Source organism: Natator depressus, chromosome 11 (assembly GCF_965152275.1).
Source record: "Natator depressus isolate rNatDep1 chromosome 11, rNatDep2.hap1, whole genome shotgun sequence".
NCBI classification, from domain to species: Eukaryota; Metazoa; Chordata; order Testudines; family Cheloniidae; genus Natator; species Natator depressus.
This window is the reverse complement of record NC_134244.1, coordinates 59951245-59970510: the sequence shown is the minus strand read 5'-3', so window position 1 is coordinate 59970510 and position 19266 is coordinate 59951245. Positions and strand designations below refer to the sequence as shown.

The 19266-nt window shown below is 38.0% G+C and overlaps 1 protein-coding gene across 1 annotated transcript in view; it reads right to left on the bottom strand.

The window, feature by feature from the left end:
* NBEAL1 (neurobeachin like 1) overlaps window positions 1–13000 on the bottom strand; it is a 126037-nt gene extending 113037 nt beyond the window's left edge. The window contains exons 1-2 of the mRNA XM_074967960.1: window positions 12889–13000; window positions 11499–12093 (exon numbers count right to left, since the gene is read on the bottom strand). Coding sequence (XP_074824061.1) covers window positions 11499–11549 — 51 coding nt within the window. The 5' untranslated portion in view covers window positions 11550–12093; window positions 12889–13000. The remainder of the gene's footprint in view (window positions 1–11498; window positions 12094–12888) is intronic.
* Window positions 13001–19266: the final 6266 nt, after the last annotated feature.

The following is a 19266-nucleotide window of genomic DNA, read 5'->3' as shown; positions in this document are numbered from 1 at the left end:
AACACGTGGACTGACAGTCACAGGCATGTAAAGACTTCAACAAACAGAAAAGAGGGAGAAAGGGAGCCATTATTTCAGTAATTACTAGAGTATCATCTTGGTTAGGAGGGACAGAGTGACACTTTACAAATGGAAATCCATATGTTTATAGCTATGAATGTGTTCTTTGACTTGCTTAGCCTATAACTACAATAATGCTCACTGCTAGCACAGAAACTGGATCTATTTACTTTCCTACTGAAGGCACTGCTGTTTTGCTTGGAATGAATAAGCTCTTTTTGAAACGTAAAGTCAAATTACCAAAGTGATATTACACCGGACCCTCGCTAAAACACACATCTATATAATGCGAATTCAGATATAACACGGTCGCGGCCATCGATCCCAAATTTAAGTACAGCACAATTTTTTGAGTACAGACGCAATAAATGGACCACTGAGCGCTCTCCTGTCGACTCTAGTATGCCCCCAGAACAAGGAACGCAAGCGCAGTCGACGGGAGAGCATCAACTATTCACGTAGCTGAAGTTGCGTATCTTAGATCGACCCAGCACGGAAGCGTAAACAAGCCCTAAGATGATTGCCTAGGCCTAGAACACCATACAAATGTAATGTAATAAAAATTTACAGGTACAGTACTGTATTTATCTTTAGAAAGATGTCAGAAATGTCGGGCAAAAGGAAGGCTTACTCGGTGCAGGAGAAATTGGACGTTATCGAATGACTTAGAAATGGCAAAACCCAGGCAAAGATTAGCCGCGATATTGGCATTAACGAGTCCACCTTTCGTGGATGGCTAAAGAATGCTGACAAGCTCGGAACTTACATTCATAACCTGGATGAAGAGCATGGCCTTCAAAGAAAACGAGCACGTTTAACGAATGATGCCGATCTTGATTCTGCGGTGTACACGAGGTTTGTGCAAGAACAGCAGAAATGCATTCCAATCTCTAATCTGCTTATAGCCATGCAAGCGGAAAAATTTGACCGGGAATTTCATGGCGAATTCAGAAATTTTAAGGCGGGTTAGCTATAGTGATTTCAGAAAAGACATGGAATCTCTCAGATTGCAGTTTCGGGAGAAAACCGCAGGTTTACTAGGGTTGACTGTACCAAATGCTTGAGCCACTTGGGACAAGATCTTTGGCTCAAGTACAATTAATTCAATACAGTCACATGGTTAGCCATCCCCCTTCCGCTACAGACAAGAAAACAAAGTATTGCCCTCCACCGGTTCAGCCCTCCCACAATACAGTGTCTCACATCTGAAAGTTACCCAAAGGCCCTGCTAACAGCAACAGTGGTAGATGCCAAGGAATAAGACTAGTCTTTCATTCCATACTTAAACTTTGCTGACATCATCTTGCAAGCAGAAATCTGGAGTTGGCCTAGATCTGTAATTCAGGCAACCATTATAAATGAATTTAATGCTGCTATGTGGAGATGCACCACACTCTCCTGACAAGAACTATGCGGTGGTATACTATAGCATCACAAGGAGAAACAATACAAATCACTGTGTACAAACCAATGTCCTTGTACTAGTTTTCTCACCGAATGTAGGCACGCTTTAACTCTGAAATGAAATCGGAAGAAGGAAATTTGATTTGCACTGTGGAGGTGGGGGAATGGAGGAGCTGTAACTTGGTCAGACTTCATTATTTTATTTTTTATTACTATTCTTACTACTGTTCAATTGAATACAGAGAATACAAAGTAGGTCAACCTTCTACAAAAATAAGAGTTTTAGCAAAGTTTTTTGTGATTAATATTTAATTTATTTTTATAAGAAATAAAAAAACCTCAGCTCTTTGTATCTTTGGCATTCAAATCCACAAGTCTATGGCCTAAAACAACTGATTGACCGCCAAGAAAACTACCTCACATAGTTTGCAGGATATGTTTCAAAAATTCCTCCAACATGTCATTTAATATATATCTCCATATCTGTTAGGAGTTTCAAGACATCTACAGCGTTATTTTAAGGCTCAGAATTCCAAGAGGTTAAATTAGAAAGTGGAAGTTAAATAATTATCCATCTACCTAAGTTTTTACTAAGACAATTATAAAATGTTTCACTTGTTGTGGAAGCAAAAGTGGGTTCAAAAACGTGCTAAGCTCTTTACACAATGATCAAGAAATGAACCACAAATACTTAGGACCTAATTCTAGGCTTTTGAGCTCAATGGGTTTGCACAGGGATAAAGAAGATTAGAATTTGGCCATTAGCATTTACAGCTACTATGGGAACATTATTCACTCATCTTGAAAAAAAATGCAAGTCAGCTAAAGCAAAAGATATCTCAGATAATCTGGAAATGAAAATGTTTTCCTGTTCTTTCCTTTCAAATATTTTTATTCCCCACCAAAATAGCATACATTAAGCCTCCATTTTATAACATAGTCTCCTAATGGAGTAATAATATTCACAGCTAGCTACAGTTTAAAAAGAAATGTTGCCAGAACATACAGTATAGTGATTCTTACAGGTCACTTTAGAAGTCAATTGTGTATTTTACCACAGCAATCATTCCATTACTTCAGAAATCAGCTTCAAAATAAAGCAGGTTAGCCAGCATGTTAGACTGCCTTATATAAAATTACACTCTGTAAGCAAATACTTCTGTACAAATAGTAAATGTATTCTATTATATTAGATTTGCAGGGAAATTCTAGGTCTAGCAAGGCAGTCTTTAAACTCAGTAAGTAATGCAATAGGAAGGTAAGCTTTCAATGATGAAATCTTATAAACACAAATCCAAAACAAAGGACAAAGTAGCTAGAATTATCAGCTTACGCTCTCTTGAAGGACATGAGAGCTTTCAAAAGCAACAATATGAAAAACCAACTGCAATTCAGTGTTAACATTTGGATTAAGTTGAAGACCAACAGGAAAATGAAATTTTTACATTAGGAATAGGTATTTTTTTTAAATGGTGAAGGAAGTAGCATCAAGTTACTTTTGATTTATTTTTTTAAATTGAGTAGGTGTAAAAATTTTAAAAGGGCCTAAGTGACACAGAACCCTAAGTCTCATTTTCAAGGCTCCTAAATCTCACTGAAAGTCAGTGGGGATTGAGGGACTTAGACTCAAGTCACCTCTGAAAAATTTACCCTGGTTTCAAATTGGCAATGACCCTTGAAAACTCTTCCAGGTTTTCATTTATTCATAAATCAACTGCTTTTAGGTTTAACTATACTTAGATTTCAGTGATCACCTCATGAAACTTACAAGAAACGCAAAGAAGAGGTTTCACTGTGCTTCTATCAAACTTCAAGATGCAATCAGAAGAGCAAAGTCTGGTACAATTTTTATAGTTATATACAGGAAGTACTGAGTGCTATAAACAAAAGCTAGATCTGCCTGGGGCTATTTTGAGTGTTAACATTCCATGCTCTAAAGGCAAAAATCCCCAGCATGGCAATTCAGAATGCATGTCAGACTTGTCTGACAAGACACTTGTTTGAAGTCGTTAAATTTAGCTTGCAGTCACAAAACACTGAGCCTGGGTGAAGTTAAATAGTATGTGCATCTTCTTCCAGGTTTCAGAGTAGCAGCCATGTTAGTCTGTATCCGCAAAAAGAAAAGGAGGACTTGTGGCACCTTAGAGACGAACCAATTTATTTGAGCATCTTTTTTCAGTCAGTCATTCAAGTCTTCCAAAGTTGACTTCAGTTTGCACAGCCAAGAAGCTCTTCCCTGTATTTCATTCCTGGTGCCCTTACCACAAAAGCAGAGCAGCAACTATTTTCCCCTGAGTTGTTTTTAAATTATTAAAACAATTCAGACAACACTAAGATTGAATTACACTTACAAAAAATTAATAGAAATAGAGCATTAAATATGAAACTGCCCTTAATTCACCTCCTACAACGAATAGCTTTCATTCTAATTGAACTTGTCTATCTAAAGAAGAACTTTATGATAAGTCTTTAAAACAGTTTTGGGTATTTTCTTTTATCATGGGATCTGTTTTTTGCGGGGGTGGGGGTGGGGGGGGGTTAAGGAAAAAAATTTAAAAAGACAAAAAACCTGTCTCATTGTAAGACCCTTCCGTGGCCTTCATTTTGACATGTGTTAGAGGGCACAAACTTATTTTAAAACCATTTAAAAACTTTCCATTCTTCGTCTCAGCTGAAGTATAAAAATATTACAACGGCTTCCACATGCTACAGTATTACAAGTAATATTTGTCCAAGTTTGAAAGGAACAGCAGCTAAAGGTGGCTATTAATATCAGCTGAAGGAGAAAAACAAAACAAAACACCAAACCACCCTGACAGTCTAAGCCAGATCTTGAACTAGGTCTGTTTTGACTTGCATGTCAAGACACTTGGGTTTAATATTTATTGACCTGTATTTTTAAAAAATTCATGCAAACATTCTGGTCAACTTTTAGAATTAATTTTTTTTATTAACATCGAATTTCAACAAAACGTAAGACAACTTACAGCCTCTATAAAGCAAGTAAAAAGAAATACCTCTACAAAGAATACCACTTAAAAACATTTTAGCCGAAATTTTCCAACAAAGTTCAGCCTGAGGCAGGCACCTAACTGAAAAGTTTCAGCCCAAATAGTTAAAGTTTGGCAAAGTTATAATCAACTGAAAGCTGGGACTTTTAATTAGAAGCACTGGGCAAGCTTAACTATCGGTGGTGCTACCAACACCGCCTATGCGTCTGCACCTACAGTAACCAGATGTGTTAAAGTGTCGTACTATAAAACAGCTATTTTTGGAGTTGTGGTCACTGGAAAAAGTTTAGGCTAGGCTTGTATTCTTGTCCACATAAAGTTTCAATTACTCTTTCACAGAAGCCAGGATCTCTCTTTAATCTTTGATTGATGCTTCTGGACAAAATAATTCTTTTATTATTTCTTTTTATTCCTCGTCTCATCTTATATTCTTCCCACCAACTTTCACTTGAATTTATAGCTTTTTCTTATGGGGATGACAAATATCATGTGTCCTATATTGTGATAATTCTAAAAGGAGACTCAAACTACGAATCCTTAATCTTCTCTTTGGATTCTATAGATGTTTCTGACCTTATTGCCAACGTGTGTGACTATCTGCCCGCCCCCTTGTCAATTTTTTTCCCCAGTAACGTCTGCCTTTCATTTCCCATTGCTAGTTTTAAAATGTTTCATGGGATACTTCCACATGCTCTTAAGCATTTTCTTGTGAACATTATTTTAAAATAAAACTCCATTGGAGTCTCATTGCAGTCAACCTAATCCAGTGTTTGTTTCTGTCCAAACTTTTTGAACATGTCCCCAAAAATATTTTTTTCTTTTTTTCAACCTTATAATTTAAATCCTAAATAGTCTGGCTTTAAGGGTGGTTAGCTACCTGAAATTACATTATTTACCTTTTCGTAGCGAATTAATGGCTTATTACCTGCCTTAATTTTATTAGATCTTACTGGTGTACAAGAAGAATAGTGTTAACTATGTGATGTTTATTTATCACCCGCTCATACATATGTCAGGAGTCTACATTGCAGTGACTTTGTCCATCTCTCTTCAACTGTTCATTGTGTAAAGTTTTCAAAAAGTACGTAAGATCAATAGGATTTAGGCTCATAAATCACATAGGAGTTTTTGAAAATCTCTTTTAGACAGAGGGTGGGAATAATACATTATTATATGTTCATATTGCAGTAGCACTAAGAGGTCTCAACCCATACTGAGATGCTAAAATTGAATACTGTTTGTATGAGGATGGAAATCAGGTTTAGACTTCCTTCCCCACACTTTTGCATGTTTGCTACTGTATTTTTTTTTTTTTTAAAAGGTTGACTAAAGTTTTATTGGTTGGATCTTTTAGGCAGCTTTTCATTTTTGTCATTAGTAGGTGTTTGTTTCGTTTTGTTTTACAAAGGGATAACATCTTTCCCTTGTGTCCTGTTTCTTGCAACAGGAACAGCTTGCTACCTAAAATGGCTGTTTGTCTTTCTGAAATTCATAACCATTTTAACAATGCCTACTGACAAAATTTTAGTTCACACATAAAGCAACACTGTAAATTAATAGACTGTTGGCTAGCATTCCTTACAATTTCATTTTTTTTTGTTCCATACAAAATTAATTGGGCTATTTAATTTGTCATTCTTGTTATTTGAGTCAGTCTTGTATTACTCTAAGCAACTGCACCAGCTAGGTTTTATGTGGAGGACCAAGTTTAATATGTTACAGTACAAGAGTTTAATCATATATTAACCCAATCTTTACGCATTTATATCCCAGTTGCTCTGATATTCTTGAGCTTCTGCACTTTTGACCCCAGTTTCATGGTATGTGATGCCTTTTAAGATTCAGTGATTATTCTTTTAGTTTCTTCAACATTTGATTCTAAATCATTTTCAACGGTTTAAATTTTTTTTGTACTTTGAGTTGGATATTCCTTATTAACTTGTAAAGAACAATATTTATCAATTAATAAGGCCATACCAAATCTGTGGCCATCTAGGAATTTCACAGTGTTGTCATTGTACTGCACAATAAGGACACTTGGAATTTAATATGAACAATGGGGACAGACTTTCAAAAGCAAAGGCTCCTGCCACCTGACCAAAGAAAAATTCCCATTAACTTTGTCCCAATGTTGGGACTACTGTGACCTAATTAAATGGTTCAGATTCATATAGTAGAGGCAGGGGCACAAAACACATATTAGCCTGCTCGTTACAATACAATCATTTTATATTTATTCAAATAAGCTACATGAATGATTATTAGAAACAAATCTCTTTAAGAAGTGAACTGTGACACTTTGTCATATGCTTCTAGAATTCAGGAACGACTTCTCTAAATGTCTGAAGTACTAATTTTTGTTTTAATGTTTCATTAGTAACACTGTAGCTAGGAGAAGAACAAGGTAAGTTTCACCCACTCATGGCCACAGATAACTTTAAAAGAAAGAGTGTTCTCAAGTCTCTCTCTCTCAGCCTGACAAAGAGCCTATCCAGTAGAGATAGAAAAATGTTACTATACAAGGCACTGGTGAGACCTCATCTGCAATACTGTGTGCAATTCTGGTTACTAATGTTTAAGAAAGATACAATCAAATTGGAACAGGTGCAGAGAATGACTACTAGCATGATCAGAGGAACTGAGAACCTACCTTACAAGAGAAGCCAAGCTTCTTCAGTCTCAACCAAATGAAGGCTATCGTGATAGGAGATATAATTGCTGTCTATAAATACATCAGAGGGATAAACACCAAGGAGGGAGAGGAATTGTTTAAGTTAAGGGCCACTATTGGCACAAGAATAAACAGATATAAACTGGCCATCAAACAAGTTTAGTCTTGAAATTAGATGAAGGTGTCTAACCATCAGCGAAGTGAACTTCTGGAACAGCTTCCCAGGAGGAGCAGTGAGGACAAAAAAATCTAACAGTTTATAAGACTCAGCTTGTTAAGTTTATGGACAGGATGGTATGAGATTGCTTACAATGGCATATGGCCCATCTGTGACTCCGATGAAGTGAGCTGTAGCTCACGAAAGCTTATGCTCAAATAAATTTGTTAGTCTCTAAGGTGCCACAAGTACTCCTTTTCTTTTTGCGAATACAGACTAACACGGCTGCTACTCTGAAACCTGTTATTAGCAAATATCTCTAACAGTTGGAGATGGGACACTAGTTGGAGAGGACTCAATTACTACAGAAAATTTTTTCCCAGGTGTCCAGCTGGTGGATCTTGGCCACATGCTCAGGGTTACCTCATCACCATATTTGAAGTTGGGAAGGAATTTCCCCCCAGGTAAGATTGGCAGAGACCCTGGTGCATTTTCTCTCTCTGCAGCACAGGTCACAGATCACTTGCTGTTTGAACTAGAGTAAGTGGTGGATTCTCAGTAGCTTGAAGTCTTTAAATCAAGATTTAAGGACTTAAGTAATTCAGCCAGAGGTTAAGCATATTAGAGAAGTGAATGGGTAAGGTTCTGTGGCCTGCAATGTGCAGGAGGTCAAACTAGATAATCATGATTGTCCTTTCTGGCCTTAAAGTCTATGATATATCACCGCTAATTAAATGAATTGTGAGAAAGCTGATTTTTTAAAAAAAATAGTTCATTTATACTTCTGTTGCTTTAAATAAATCAAAATCCTCGAAGAATATAGGTAGAGGCAAAAAAGTCTAGTCTAATATACAACTATTTTAAGTAATTAAATATTTTGTTTTTGTCACTTTATACACAGACTGTATGTAGAATGCTTATTTATTTGACATCAAATTATTGCTCTTATGTAGTATTTTGCGACATAAATCACGTTGTCAAATCAGCAATTATGCAACAAGGAAGACCCGTGCAAGTTAAAGTGAGGCTGATATGCGGGGGGAGTGTGTTTCACTAGGTTTAAAGTTGAATGTCAAAAAAGGTTATATTCTGGTTAAATTGCATACCTCTCACCACAACTAAACAATATAATTTTGCAAGAGCCAAGTTTGTTTTAGAAACGGAACTACAATATCATTTGTCTGAATGAATCAGTTTCAATTATGTGGTTCAACCTGGCCTCACAATACAAAAGGCTGGTCTAATCACAAATCCATTTATTCTGTTTATAAACACACTATATTTTATACAGACATATACATATAAGACTTTACACAAAAATTTATCGTTGTTTTATATAAAGAAGGGTTTATAAGTTTAACGGTCAGAGTTAGTTATCTGCGAGTTAGGTACACTAACTCTCACCTTTGCATTGGGACATTTCATATGGAGGTCAGTTACAGTACATTCTATTGTCTTTTGGTACAGATTGCTGAGACAGTAGATTGTTTTAAAATGTCCAGTGGCAGATGGTGACTTCTGAAAGTGAGCAAGTAAAAGTGGCATGAAAAGTTTTGCTCAGAATCAATTTACAGAAACAGACAGAAGTCATATTATATTTGCCCCCAAATAAGATAGGCAACAACTACAATATCTTCCCTAAGGAACCTTCACTGAAAATATCCATGAAAGAAGCAGAAGACATGTTGGGTTACTTCCTCAGCTCAAGGTCAAGTTCATTTTAATTTCCCATAATAATGAGGATAAGAGACAAGAACAGTGCCAGTGGATAAAGACAGCTTGTTTACAAATGTGGCATCTAACCTGGACTCACTCTACAAAGATTTAGCTATAGCACTGGGCACAGAGGGTTGTTTAAATGAATTATTTAGTCCTTGAGAAAACTGCCAGACTAACAGCTCTGAATACTCAAGTCCTCTATTTTTCCATAAGCAGATAAGATAGTCAAATTAATTGAATTTATCATAGACACTACTCTGAGGTCTGAAGAGCATTTAATTGGGAGACAACCCCATAAGAATGAAGTACTAGAAGCAAGTACTGCATATAAAAGAGAGTTGCACATTAACCTCAGCATTTGAGGGTCTATACCTAAACAGTGGGAGCAGAGGTGTGATAACTAGATTATGTAGAGAACTGTTGTACTGGTGCCCCATGGGCACTTAGGGCCATATTTTCTTATCCAAATCCACTCCTTTGTTCCATGCAAACTGTGCAAAAGGGACAGAAATTTGCCAGGTCTCCCTTGCTGGGGAGTCCTCCAATACAGAGAAAAATAATGCTTTTAAATAATGGTGTTTTAGCTTTTTTTTTTTTTTTAAAGACTAACTCACCATTTATTAAAACAGTCATCAGTCCACACCCTTCTGTCCAGGCCCGAGGCTTAAACACCAATAAAATTTTAGATCTACAATTCCCTTTACACACACTATAACAATAATAGAAAAAACATGTTACAGCACAGACATCGCTAACCAAGACAGAGGGAACACGGTATACTAGCACTGTTATTGTAATGCAGATGGACTCCATGAAAATAAAGCAGAAATCTAGTGCTCACAAGCATCAGGTTTTTTTTAAATGACTGTTTATGCACAACTTTTTTTTTTTTTTAAATAAAGGAAAAGCCCAAGAGGTCAGCAGTCTCACCTGTCACTGTTACCGGCAGATCAGAATTTTAGGATGGCCTTAAGATTCTCAATATGCAAGGTCTTTATAGGTTGAAATGATACAAAGGTAGCACTCAGTCTCTTGGAAAAGTATGTACCCAATATCTGTCACTCATGCTTGTATTGCCGACCTTGAAGCCTGTGATGCCTGTGGCCATCTACACTGCTATTTTTACCCTTGCTAGTGCAGATATGTCTGCCCGAGCTAAAGTCACACCTCAAGATCGTGGTGTAGGGATATCCCTAATAGCTAGCTGACAGACGACAATGTTGCCTTCAAGTCAGTGACTGACCTACCAGGCTAAAGATTAAGGGAAAATGTGAGTCTATACAAGGGAAAAGACAATGCAGGAAGGCTCAGAACAAACACAGTGAAACCTCCTTGGGCAGAACTATATTACTTAATTAATTGGGGAAAGGCTTCTCTACTGGTTACAGAATGCCAGAGCACTGGGCTGCATGGCTGTGACCATATTTTGCCACCCTACATTCTTTATCCTAGTTGTCTATAACACGGCAAAAGGATTTTTAAGATGACCCTCTCCGTTTTTAAAGCCCTTAAATATAGTCAGGTCACATCCCACTAAAATCTTTGCCATGAGCTTTGTCCTGTGCTGTGGCATGACCAACTGTGTAGGAGCTTCACCACTGAAATTTAGCTTGATTACCTACCAATCCTATAGGCAGTGGTGCAGCCTGTGCACCCTCTCCATTCCTCACCACTTCATAGACAAGGTCTCTAGAACAGTTAATGTTTTCAGATGTTTCCCATTTAAAATTACTCTGTGTGCCTGTGTGGAAACTTCCGATTTGTAGAAAAGATGTGCACTCCCAGCTGCCACTGAAGTCAACAGGAACTGTGCTTTGAACATATGAAGCACTACATAATGCGCAGTATAATGGGGATAACACTACTATCACTTCACTTCACAAGTATGCTTTGAAAATAAATTCATTAAATGTTTGTGTAGCACTTAGATACTGTAGTGATGAGCACCACTGGCTTTTCTATCTTCAGATCAAGGTTTCAAGAAGTAAATGAGGCCTAGGGCCACATGTTGAACAATGAGAAGAAAACAAAATATTGCATAGCTGCTAATTAAGTAGGAACCATCCATCCTGTGCACAGAATGAAACAACTCCTGTGGGAGAAATACTATGTGATCATAGGATAGAGACTATAATATTGAATATACAGAATTGTGCCAAATTAAGGTTGCACAGATAAAAGTTAAGATTGCCAGAACTAAAATTGAGTGCGAGACTTTGCAACCTTAATAATGTTCTTTTAATGCAGGGTTTGTTTGGGTTAGGTTTTGTGTAGTGTACATTAAACAGAAAAAAGAAAAGAAAATTTAAAGTCACAAATAATTTTATCTTAATTTTTGGTGAGTTATATAATTGTTTTGGAATCCACATAGAGCTATTAAATAAACATTCATGGGACAAAAAAGCAAACTAATACCTCCTGCTATTGAGGTGTGCAAAGAAAGTTTCTAAAAAAAGAAAAATGAGAAAATAGTTACCTTGTTACAATAAAGCATCCAAAGTTCATACAGCCTTTCTCTGGATGCCATTCCTTCACTTCCTCTTCTCTCCTTTTCCAACAATTTGTGTTCAAGATCCTACCATGCTCAGTTTATATTCCAAATTGTTCCTCCTGTGTGTTTTTGCTTTTGTATCAGAATTCTGCCATAACCCAGGTGGAAACAATGTCAAGAATGAAAACAAATGGGTCTCCGTGTACCTCCTGGGTAAAAGATGCTGCACAATTCAACCCGTCAAAGGCAACTGTCAAGTAGCTCCTCTTCATCAATGGCACTTCAGTATTAACCTCTGAGAGTCAAAATAAACCTTTCAAGCTTATGTTGTGGGAGATAAATCCATATTTAAACAACCCTGGAGACCTCAAGAACTAGGTAGAGACAATCTCTATTTCTCTTATCAATAACATTATCTCTAACAAGGAACCAGTTGGTTTACAGCCTTCATGATCTTGTGTTTTGCAGCTGAGTTAAACAGGAAAAAAAACAGGATAAAGCTACACGGCAGAGAGTACAATAGTCTTGGAGGTGTAGAGAAAAAAAAAAAAGCCAAACAATATTAATGTTGATAATTGACCTGCAGAAAAGAAATAAATAAATTATGAAACAAAAAACCAAACACAAATCGTATATGCTGTGCATCTTATTTCTAGACTCCAAGTTATTATAATCCTCCCATCATCTTAAAAATTAAATTAAACTTCTATATTAAGTTTACAAATTAATAATAATAGTTTGTTGCCTGCTTTTTGTTTATTATTTTCCTCTATTCCCTGAGAATACACAGGCAACCAGAAGGCAGAACATCAGTAAGTTAAAGCCCTCCCTCCCTCCCTCCCTATGCCCAAAGTCAGGCTCTCTCGTGAAAGACGCAAATTAAGAAGGAAACCTGCAGCTCCCAGGTCTAAGGGCCAAAACACAGCACTGCTTCCTAGTGTAGCCACACACACACAGTCCAAGAGTTTCCCCCTCAAACCGCAGCTGCAAAGGTAAGAACAGACTTCAGAGAATTACAAATTAATAAGAGCAGATAAAGGACAAGCTGGCAGAGACCTTGCCACAAATACCAATCTCTGCTTCTTCCCCCTCTGGCAGTTCCCACCCGTGCCATCATCCCTGCTCTCTGTCAGGCTCCCTCCCGTCCTCCTTCCCCGTCGCTCTCCCCCTCCCCATGTCTGGTGACCCCCTGCTCTGAATGCCTCTAGCCCCACTCCCCGCACCGTGTCCCCGGGGCAGCGATCTCTGGGGGCGAGGGACCGACTCCCTCCGACACTCGCCTCCTCTTTCTATCCGCCCCTCCGGCCTGTCAGCCCCCCCGGCTCTCACGTCTAGGCTCCGCCGGGCCCTTCTCCTCCCCACCCCGGTAGCTTACCCCGGGCGCAGGGGGCGGCCAGCCTGGGAGCGGCTCCTCTCAGCGCGCAGCCGCTAATGCCGCTGCCCGACACAGCTCGGCTGGGCGCAGGGAGGAGGCCGGGCCCGGCCTCACCGCCCCGCCCACATTCCAGCGCAGCCGGCTCCCGCCCCGCCGGGCTCGTGGGGACGCAGGCAAGAGGAGACGCCGCCGCCATCTTAACTCCTGGCAGGAATGTGCTCCACGGGCGGGCAGGGCGTCAGGCCGGTCTCCCAGAGGGAAGGGCCTGTCCCAGGGAGCCATCCCATCGAGGCAGCCAGCACGCTGGCCCTTAGCCTGAGTGTCCCCAGGCAGCACATAGCGAACACGCAGCAGGCACAGCGGGGTTGGAGAGGGGCTAAGGGGGGATGGGCGGAGCTACCGGGGTTTCTTTCCGAGCGGGATTGCCAGTCCAAAAGCAGACACCTGGCAACCCTATGAAGAGTCATAGACATTAAGGTCCGAAGGGACCATTATGCTCATCCAGTCCGACCTCCTGCACAATGCAGGCCACAGACTCTCACCCACCCACTCCTGCGAAAAACCTCTCACCTGTGTCTGAGCTATTGAAGTCCTCAAATCATGGTTTAAAGACTTCAAGGTGCAGAGAATTCTCCAGCAAGTGACCCGTGCCCCATGCTACAGAAGAAGGCGAAAAACCTCCAGGGCCTCTGCCAATCTGCCCTGGAGGAAAATTCCTTCCCGACCCCAAATATGGCGATCAGCTAAACCCTGAGCCAGCCAGATACCCAGGAAAGAATTTTTTGTAGTAACTAAGATCCTACCCCATCTAACATCCCATCACAGGCCATTGGGCCTATTTACCATGAATAGTTAAAGATCAATTAATTACCAAAATCATGTTTCGTAGTGGGAGCGATCAGAAATGCCGGTTCCTAGAGCTTTCGGGCTGGTAAAGTTCTGGCTTATAGATAACACCGCTTTGATTGTACAATGCTTAGCTATATGGAGGAAAAGATACCAATGGTAGCAAGTGTTTTATACATCATTTGAAATAAAGTATTTAATTATGACATGAAACAAGTATTGTAGGCACTACCTTGAGCTCTCCATGAACGGGAACATAAAATATTGGAGATGCAGAGAATCCAAATAATCTTTTAAATCACATATACACATCAATACCAGAAAAATCCTGCTCTCAGACTGTATACAGGTCCAGGATTCCAGACTATGGACTACAACAGTAATAAAAAACATAAGTTCCCATGTCTTAAGCAGTCTCTCCGAAGATTGGTTTGGGGCATATTGGCCATTATCAATTAAATATTCTTACCCCTTTTCTACTTTTAGTCTTATTTGAAATTTTTCCTTTATATATCAAACACCAGTAATCTCCTATCATCTGCAGGTCATATAATCTGTTGCCCTTTGAAAGTAGCTTAGTCTGCATTTAGAATGGGTTTTGGTTCTTCCAATAGTTCTTTTTTAGCCCATAAGACTTTCACCTACTTCCTTTTGCTCTTTCTCATGCCTGTTGTCAAAATATCGGTCTTATGGTGTCAACCATGTTAAAGCAAAGCTATCACAAGTTTCAGAAAGGAAATAAGACTTTTCTTTACAGTCTTTGCTCTAATCCAACTATTGATTCGAGAGTTTATTTGATAATTCCACGATTTACATTGTTATATATTACGGCAAAAGCCCCTGTGACATACTCTCCTTTAAAACACAGAAATAACCAAGTTGTTATTTTAGTACATAGTAATTTGTTTAATTATCCTGTCACTACATGGTATTCCCATTTACTGATTAACAGTCAGGTCTCAATCCAGGAAACAATGGATATGCTCAGGTGCATAAAGTTAAGCAGATACATAAATGTTTGCAGGATCAGAACCTTCCTGTTTAAATAAAGGCTATTTGTATCAAATATTTGCACTTCAAAATAAAACGTTGCCAAATAAAGGTTATATTACAGTGAGATTCCACAGGCTACCTTACCTTTTGTATTTCCTTTTCCCTTTGTTTACATTTTATGATTTTGTTTCATTATTACAGATTTGTCATTTAATTAATTTTTTGCATGTTAATTTTTATTGGCAGAAGTAATAAAAGTAAAACAATTTTTATAATTTTTTAAAGTAACAAATAGGTTTTATATATGTTTTATAAAAATAACTTAACTGGTTTGCAAATATTACAAGGGCTAGATAGTTTAACACATTCAACAGCATTATGGGATCAAATCACTCATTTCAGAATGAATGGGACGACTTACTTTATATCCCTGTCATAAGAAAACTGACAGCTTATTTGTAATATCTATTAGTATACATCTAATTTTTTTCCCTTCCAATTTGTTTGCACTGCTACTCTCCCCACACAAAACTCAAGGACAAAGGGTTGCAGAGTTCACCCAGCAAAAATTTCAATTAATTTTCCACATAAAAACACTGTGATACTTAAGGCATTCCTTAGAAATAATTTATTTCAGTTCACTGGGACAAGTTAGACTATTTTTGTGTTTGGATTTTTTTGTCTGGAGTACATGCCATGTTACTTTATTTTCTTTCATTATGTTTCCACGTTTACTATGTTTACTTCTTTTCTTTCACCTATATACATCAGTTCTGTTACGACAGATGCAGGGTTTTTCAAAAACCTTTTAATATGGATCACATTTTAATACAGACATCTTCTGAACCACCTCTCATTTCTGACTCTGTGGAACACCTTCCTTCCAATTTATGATCAAAACACCTCTGTAGCAACTAAAGCAATTGCTTACATAGAAAGGTAATATTGGGGGGATATTTAAATTTATTTTAAGGTCTTTTATTGTAGTCCACAACAGAAATAAGTAGGAACCAACACAGGCAGCTGTTGTTCATGAACCTCTGTTAGGATCTGATCCTGCATTAATTGAAGTCAATGGCAAAACTCTCTGACTTTATTAGGAGAGGGTCAGGACTTTAGAGAGTATATTGCAGCTACCTATGGATTGTATAGCTATTTAACATCCAATAAAAATATTTAATCAGAAAATAAACTATGGAAAACGTATATATCAAATTGTCTGAGGTTCTGCTACCAAATTCATGATCTAGTATTCTCTAGTCAAAAATATTATAAACTTGTTTATAATATTACTGAGTTTATGACTCATTCACACTGCAGATCTCAATGATTAACTAAAAAGAAAAGGAGTATTTGTGGCACCTTAGAGACTAACCAATTTATTTGAGCATAATCTTGATTAACTGTTTAACATAAAACAAGCAAGATAAGATAGAGCCAACAGCTAAACTGAATGTTACAAAGTCTTTAATCACACAATCTATTGAGTTGGTGGTGCTTCATAGAATACATAGTTTTAAGAAAGTCTATTTCTTTATCAAGTGTATTTTTCCTTTTACTTTATTTTAAGAACATTCACATGAAAACAAGATCTTTGCTTCTCACAGAATGGTTGGAATGGTTTTGTGCAAACTTGTTTAAAATGAGTGGTACCGAGAAATGACTAATTTTGATCTTTTAAAAAAAATATAATTTAGGATTTTTGAAGTCCCCATAGGCTCTGCCCCCCACTGATATTTGCTATTTCTCTCATCAGCAGAGGGTGGCAGAAGCTGCCTGAGGCTTGCACAAACAGTTTAAAAAGAACTGCTACTAATATCAGTGAGGAAGGGGACATTTGCTCAACCTCACACACACACACACCTTTAAAAATCTGGTAGCCTAGGAACTAAGCAGCAGCCCCCGCAAAATAAAGGCAGCTGGCTGAGCAGGAGAGAGAAGAGGATGGATGAAGACATATCCCATCCAAGCAGTCTGAAGAAGGGGTTGGGAAAGAACTTCTCTACTCCAAATCACATACAAGGGCAGCTGGGCAATGCTGGGGAGTTTAGTCAGCTGTTAGTGCTGAGCTCCCACTTCCTCCTGTTGCTACTTATAGAGCACCCCCTAGCCCTCCTAGAAGCCCTTTCATCTGCTATGATGAGGGAGAGGAAAAAGTGTAGGGCCTGTATAACTCCCTTCCACCTCCTCCCCTCAGGACTTGTTCTCTTGAACCTGCTGGATGTGGGGGTGGGGACTCCTTCCCGCACCAATACTGTATTGTTTACATAGCTGTTGTTTGCCAGACAACTGCACCCTCGGGCACTGTCTGCTGCCTGATTCCTGATGATGGTACAACAATAAGCTCTCAGCAGGGTATAGAGCCTGGGGAAGGGAGGAAAAATAGGGGCCAAAGGCCCACTAATATATATACACATTTCTTTAAAAACTGGTTATTCATTCAATTTGCCACTCAAACAAAAGTGGTATAAGTAGTTGGAGTCAATCTTTAAGGGTTTTGATGCCTCATTAACTACAGTAATTCCCATCCTGGACTCATAATCCATTGTGACATAATTGGTTGTGTGTAAATGATTATGATGTTGCAAACAAAGGATTAGGCTTTCAAGCTGTGAATAATCAGCAAGAACAAATAAATCCAAAAGAAACAAATATCTGGTGTTTTCCTACTGACAGCTTCATAACAACAAGGAAAGAAATGTTTTAAAATATTTGCAGAGTGATTTTTCAGCAGCTTTTCAAGAACTGATTTTTTTTTTTTTTTGCATGAAATGGGTTGCTTCAGTCTTGAGTAAACATTAGTGTTCATATTGGCATCACTTGAACGTACAAAAGAATTACCATACCAGATCAGACCAGAACAGTGGTCCATCTACCAGCAAACTGTCTTTGATAGTTGCCAGTACCAGATACTCTGGATTAAACTGCAAATCCTTTCACCACTCCCCTCCCAAGGAAAAATTATGGAATAACGTGCCTGTAAACAAAGTTTCTTCCTAATTTCCATCAGTTAGTGGATGGCTTATACCCTGAAGCATGAGGGTTTATATCCCTTGTATATAAAAAAAATAATATCTACTATTATTGTGTTCTAATTCTCCATATGACTAATTTTATTTAGAATCCTATTAAGTTCTTGGCCTCAATACCACCTTGAGGCCATGAGTTTTTCAGCTTAATTATGCTCTGTGTCAAAAAGTATCTCCTTTTTACAGTTTTAAAATTGTTGCTGTCAACAATGGCACACAGGATTACTCAATTTACCTTCTCTATACTAATCATTGTTTTTTATACCTTTGTATACTAGGTTTTCAGCTGAGTTATCCAGTACAAAATATGCTATTGATCCACAGAACAAATACAGCAAGAAAAAATGAAGCATATACATTCCCACATTTCCTATCAGTTGTGACAACCTTGTTCTGCCAACTTCCTATAGTAGTGAGAATGTATTTACATATTCAGGTCTGTGTCTTACCTGATGAGATTGCCAACAGGGATATCAAACCTGAAACCAACACTTCATTGCACCAGAGCAAAAAATCATCATATTTTAAATACTTTAGGTTTATTACCAACCAGTAGCCTGGCCTGTAACTGCACTAGAGAACTGAACTATTGGGAACTGAGCTGATGGAATATTTATGAGTTAGCAGTATAAGACTGTGTATGAAAATACATATGTAATTTAGAATGAAAATGATCCAATAGTTATTTATCAAAGAATCACCTGGATTCATACTATGAACAAGTTAGACAAGTTTGGTGTAGTTTCTTTTTTCTTTTTTTTTTTTTTTTTTTTTAAAGACTATCCATTACGACTGCCCAGTATTTCTGGAAATCAGGCCCACAATTTCTTCCAGTATCTCATCTCTGTTCATATGCTCCTGTCAGTAAATTCTCTGTTGCCTCATTTTAATTTTCTTTATTGTTATGATGATTCAAGGTACAAGAGACTTCAGTGCTCTACTGAATGTTTTTAAGTTGATATCTCTCAGGATTAGTTTTCCTCAGAAAATAGCATGTCAGAAATATATTAATTGCTCATGCACAAAACTGGGTCAGCTAACATGTGGAGAACTCTAAAACGTACATCAAAAATTTACACCATACTGCATTCATCATGATTAATATCCTTCAATAAGTGACATTTCAGTCCATGAAATATACAACCTGTTGGAACAGACAGAAGCTATGTTTTCCAAACCATCTTCCAGGCTCCCCACTCCCATTTTCAGTATGATTTGTTTTTATGTAGCCACTTACAATATGTATTCCTATAGGTGTCCTAACCAAAGGTACAGTCCTAAAGTCCTCATGCATGCAACTTCCACAGAAGTAACAGATACACATAAATTACAAAAAGAAAAGGAGTACTTGTGGCACCTTAGAGACTAACAAATTTATTTGAGCATAAGCTTTCATGAGCTACAGCTCACTTCATCGGATGCATTCAGGGGAAAATACAGTGGGGAGATTTATATACATAGAGAACATGAAACAATGGGTATTACCATATACACTGTAAGGAGAGCGATC